We start from the raw sequence: 5,868 nt of genomic DNA on the forward strand, positions 1-5,868 counted from the left end.
TACAGGCACGTGCCACCATGCCCAGCTAATTTTTTGTATTTTAAGTAGAGACGGGGTTTCACCATGTTGACCAGGATGGTCTCGATCTCTTGACCTCGTGATCCACCCGCTTCGGCCTCCCAAAGTGCTGGGATTACAGGCTTGAGCCACCGCGCCCGGCCATAAGGTGCTTTTTAAACAAGGTATGTGCTTTATTTTTTTTAGGCATAAGGCTATTGCACACTTAATAGATTACAGTATGGTGTCAACATAACTTTTATATGCATTGAGAAACCACAACACTCATGTGACTCACTTTATTGCGATATTTGCTTTATTGTGGTGGTCTGGAACCAAGCCCGTGCTATCTCCACGGCAGGCCTGTGTTGACATTTATTCCCTAGACCTTTATCCTGCCAACCAGACTACCCCATCAGTGCACCTTGCCCAGCCTCTTAAGAGCTCATCGTTTTTACACTCTAAAGCACTCTGAAATGCCAACATCATCTTCGCTGTGCCTGCTCTCCACGTGGAATTTAGTTTAAAACTGGTAAGCCAAGATGTGTTCCTTCCCCGCTGCCATCATAACCCTGTAAACTGAATCATTCTTTTCCTGTGTGTACAGAAAGGTCGAAGGTATGAGGCGGTGAAGTGGATGGTGGTGTTTGCCATTGGAGTCTGCACTGGCCTGGTGAGGAGGCAGGGCCTGGAGGGATGGTGGGCCATAGGGATAGAGGGGCTTACAGGGAAAGCGCTGTCCTGGTGAATAACATTGTCATTGGTCATTATAATAACATTTGTCATTACATTATAATCAAGAGTGCCTTTTCTTTCTTTCTTTCTTTTTTTTTTTTTTTTTTTTTTTTTTTTTTCACAATTCTCCTGCTTTTGCTCTGTGAAATGAAAGCAAGACACATGGCTACAGTGCCCTTTAAGCGCTCAAAGGTTTGGGCAGGACTTATCTTTTATGATATGATTACGGTTCATAATCTGTAATCTACATAATAAACTAGGTAACATACCTCCCTAGTGGGTAGGTAACGTATTGGATAGAGTACATAATGGATGTTAAAGTCATTTTTTTTTTTTATTTAAATAGAGACAGGGTCTCGCTTTGTCACCCCGGCTGGAGCACAGTGGCATGATCATATGATCATAGCTCACTGCAGCCTTGACCTCCTGGGCTCAGGTGATCCTCCCATCTCAGCCTCCCAAGTGGTTAAGACTACAGGTGTGCATGAGATGGATCTTAGGGAAAAAGCAAAATCATGGGTACGGAACTGTGAACGTGGTGCCCTTCGTTTAGCACAGTGTGCCAGTGAACAGGGTGGTACACCACAGATCCTGATCTCACGCAGGGAGTTTATTGTGCTGTCCTGGGATCCTCCCTGCACGTCGCTAATGTTATCTAGAAGATAGAGCCAGCAGCTGTGAGTGAAGAGGTATGCCCGAGTGAACCGAGTTCATGGAGGCAGCAAATTTAGAGGTGAATCACAGGCAAGGCAAGATTGGAAACATGGGCAAAATGAGGAAAGCAAAAAGTCTGGAACCAGAACTGCTGACTTGCATTGTTAAATATGGAGAAGAGAAGCTGGAAAAGTCAGCATCAGTCAAAATGATCCATGTCAAATCTGATTCTGGTCAGCACAGTACTGGGATAGGGGATCTGTCCTCGGTAGCAGCCTGTTTACCACCTTTCTTTTGAACTGGCCACAAGCCTCCTACTTGACTTGACATGATATGCCTGGAAAATGTACACATGTGTTTAGTATAATATAGCCACAGGGGCCAACCACAATTTTTCATGGCATGCTGCATCAAATTTTTATAATAGTAAATCGGCAAGTAAAGGAGCATCTTACTAGGTAAGACTGATGGCCTTCAGAAGCCCTCTTCGGTGACTTTCTGATGGAAACCATTTTGGGGAAACTTGGGTTGATTTATTGTTTTATTTAAATCTCCGGGTGTTGTGCCAAGCACAGTGGCTCACACCTGTAATCCCAGCATTTTGAGAGGCCCAGATAGGAGGCTTGGCTTGAGCCCAGGAGTTTGAGACCAGCCTGGGCAACATAGGGAGACCCTGTCTCCTTAAAAATAAAAATTAAAAAAAAAGAGGCTGGGTGCGGTGGCTCACACCTGTAATCCCAGCACTTTGGCAGGCCAAGGCAGGTGGATCACAAAGTCAGGAGATAGAGACCATCCTAGCTATATGTTTCTGGTTGTGAATTTCTCTATAATAAGCATAGTCATTAGGCCTCTAGTTGTTAGTGTTTATGCTTCGTTTATATCGAATTCTTTTGAACTGCCACGTTTGTCCACTACAGGTTGAGTGTCCCTTATCAGAAAATCCAAAATGCTCCAAAATTCAAAACTTTTTGAATGCCAACATGATGCTCGGAGGAAATACTCATTGGAGCATTCAGATTTTGGATTTCAAATTTTTGAATTTGGGATGTTTAACCAGTATAATATAAATATTCAAAAAAAAAAAATCTAAAATCCAAAACACTTCTGATCCCAAGCATTTCAGACAAGGGTTACTCAAGCTGAAGCAAATTTACCTCCTACCCTTGTATTTTAGGAAGGCAGACCCGCCTTTATGACATAGCACTCCTGACTCTTGCCCATTGATGCATGGCCACTTATGGCTTCAGTATGAAAAAGCCTCCAGGCATTGGCTTGAGGGAAGGCCAGAGTTAAAGACAAGAAGTCTTTGATCCTAAATTCATAAAATTAGAAATCTTTCTAGTTCTCCTTGAAGCCCTGAGCACTTTGGAGAGCGCAATGGTGGAATTTGGTTGTTTTCTCTACCCAGAGTAACCATGGACTATAAGATGGTTATAAGCCAAGCCTGGCACAATGGACTGTGCCTGTAGTCCCAGCTATTTGGGAGGCTGAGGCAGGAGGATCTCTTGAGCCCTGGTATTCGAGGGTAGCCTGGGCAATATAGCAAGACCAAGACCCCATATAAAAAAAAAGATTATTAAGTGAAAATAATGAGTTATAAAATAGAACCTGCCAATAACAAACATGCGAAAAGCACATACACCTAAATGCATGTTGTGTTTTAAAGCAAGCTTGTCCAACTCTTGGCCCAACACAGATTTGTGCACTTTCTTAAAACATTATGAGATTTTTTTGAGATTTGCATTTTTTTTTTTTAGCTCATCATCTATTGTTAGTGTATTTTATGTATGGCCCAAGATGATTCTTCCAGCGTGGTCCAGGGAAGCCAAAAGATTAACACACCTGTGTCTGTAGTCCGTCTTGATCTCACATCTTTTTCTACATGTGCTTCCCTCGTTTTCCATTGCTTTACTCAACTTAGCTGTACCCTCTGCCTTTGTTCTTTGGAGGGGCAGTGGGGCCAGGCTGGAGAAGGGATCTCCTCCTCCTGTGCTTTTCTGCTGCGCATTCACATGCTGCTGGCTGGTGACCAGCCTCCGTCCCTGCGGTAGGGGAGGAAGTGCTTTCAAGAGAAGCACACCTGTACTATACCTGTACTATCCTTGGAAATAAGGCTGTGTCATGATCTCTCGCTCTTCACAGGTGGGTCTCTTTGTGGACTTTTTTGTGCGACTCTTCACCCAGCTCAAGTTTGGAGTGGTGCAGACATGTATCCTTTTCACAGTTCCTGGTGTCCATGGACTTCAGTGGTCGGCAAGATTCTTTCTTGTGTAGAAACGGGTTTAACGATAACAGTGATATTAGAAGGGCCACTTACTCAGCTTTAATTTTAATTATCACTGAAGGACACAAAAGAAAGACTTTAATAAACAAAGACACATACCCATGTTTGTGGTTGATAAGATTACAAATGCTGTAGAGATGCCTGTACTTCCAGTCTGTAAATTTAGTTCCAGTTCCAATCAAAGTACCAGTAGAATTTATTGTGGAACTCAAAAGTTCTCTCTAAATTTTTGTAGAAGAATAAAGGGCCAAAAGTAGTTAATACAGTCCTGAACGACGAGAAATTGGACTTGACCCTGCCAGATATCAAGTCTTATAAAATTAAGAAGTTTAGGGAGTTAGGGGGAAAAAGAAGTCATAAAATATACAGTCATTGAAATTGGTCTTATTGGTGCAGGAATACCTAGGCAGCGGAAAAGACTAGAGAAGCCAAAACTGGTCCTCAATACATGGAACTTTGGTGAATGACAGTTAATGTTACAAATCAGTGAGGGAGTGATGAATGATTTAATAAAAAATGCTGTGTTATTTAATGAATACAAGATAACACATCTCTGTAGTTCCAGCTACGTAGGAGGTGAGCCCAGGAGTTTGAGGCTGTAGTGCGCCATGATTGTGCCTGGGCAACATAGCAAGACTCTGTCTTAAAAAAAAAAAAAAAAAAAAAGAAAGATGCTGGGACGTTGGTGATCCAAATGGAAAAAGAGTCCTATTCCTATTTCGTACTATAAATAAAGATAAATTCCAGATGAAGATGTAAATATGCCAAACAAAACTTTAGGAGATTCTGTGTTGTCAAGAGTAGGGAATAATTTCTTAAAACTCCAGAAGGCACAGACTATAAGAAAAAACATCAGTGGCCGAGTGCAGGGGCTCACACCTATAATCGCAGCATTTTGGGAGGCTGAGGCAGGAGGATCACCTGTGGTCAGGAGTTCAAGACCAGCCTGGCTAACATAGTGAAACCCTGTCTCTACTAAAAATACAAAAAATTAACTGGACATGGCAGCAGGTGCCTGTAATCCCAACTGCTGGGGAGGCTGAGATGGGAGAATCACTTGAAACTGGGAGGTGGAGGTTACAGTGAGCTGAGATCACACCATTGCACTCTAGCCTGGATGACAAGAGCAAAACTCTGTCTCAAAAACAAAACAAAACCAAAAAATCAATGAACTCGACCACAACAAAGTACATATTTACAAAGACAAAAACTCCAAATAACAACAATAAAACACCATAAATAAGTGAAAAACAAGTCCACAGCTTGAGAGAAATTATTTACTATGTATTTAAGAGGCAGATAATTAGTATCCAGAATACGGGAAGGGGGTGGGCATGGTGGCTCACGCCTGTAATCCCAGCACTTTGGGAGGCTGAGGCAGGCAGATCAGAAGGTCAGGCGTTCGAGACCAGCCTGTCCAATATGGTGAAACCCTGTCTCTACTAAAAATATAAAATCAGCCAGGCGTGATGGCGGACACCTGTAGTCCCAGCTATTCAAGAGGCTAAGGCAGGAGAGTCACCTGAACCTGGGACAGGGAGGTTGCAGTGAGCCGAGGTTGCACCACTGCACTCCAGCCTGGATGACAGAGCGAGACTCCAACTCAAAAAAAACACAAAATACAGGAAGAACTGTGCAACCCAATAAGAAAAACAACAGATGGTCCAATAGGAGGAAAACGAGCAAAGGATGTGAACTGTAATTCTCCAAAGATGAAAACTGAGTGGCCACTAAACCTCTGGAAAAACTAAGGTGCACATTCCTATGACTCATAGATTCCTCTTACAGATGTGAACCTTAGACATGTACAAGGGTGATAATTATAGCTTTGTGATAGCAAAAAGCTAGAATCACCAAATGGGAGAATGGAAAATTGTGGTGCATTCATATGGTATCATTTGAGACATCATGTCATTTCTGTAGGTTCTAAAAATAGAAATAATTTTAGGCAGAAGTGAAAGTGAATGAACCACAGAGCTGTGTGTATCAACATGGCTAATTCTCAAAAACTAATGTTGAGTAAAAGGAAGTTATAGAATATACAAGTGCCGGGTAGGACAGTATAGACACTTTTGAAATATACACAATAATTTCAGGTTAGTGGTTTCTCCCGGGGAGAGAGGAAGGAAAACTGTTTTTTTTTGTTTTGTTTTGTTTCTTAAAATGGTATTGAATGTGTTTTTTTTTTTTTTTTTTTT

General features: G+C 42.1%; 1 protein-coding gene across 2 annotated transcripts in view; it reads left to right on the forward strand.

The window, feature by feature from the left end:
• CLCN6 (chloride voltage-gated channel 6) overlaps nt 1–5,868 on the forward strand; it is a 40,080-nt gene that overhangs the window by 12,378 nt on the left and 21,834 nt on the right. For both annotated transcript variants that reach the window (XR_001817925.2, XM_017504290.2), the window contains exons 4-5: nt 605–670; nt 3,529–3,595. Coding sequence is in view for 1 of the 2 variants with exons in the window: in XM_017504290.2 (XP_017359779.1) it covers nt 605–670; nt 3,529–3,595 (133 nt within the window). In the remaining variant the exon portion in view is untranslated. The remainder of the gene's footprint in view (nt 1–604; nt 671–3,528; nt 3,596–5,868) is intronic.

The sequence above is a fragment of the Cebus imitator genome, unplaced genomic scaffold (assembly GCF_001604975.1).
Source record: "Cebus imitator isolate Cc_AM_T3 unplaced genomic scaffold, Cebus_imitator-1.0 Scaffold15, whole genome shotgun sequence".
In the NCBI taxonomy this organism is placed as follows: domain Eukaryota; kingdom Metazoa; phylum Chordata; class Mammalia; order Primates; family Cebidae; genus Cebus; species Cebus imitator.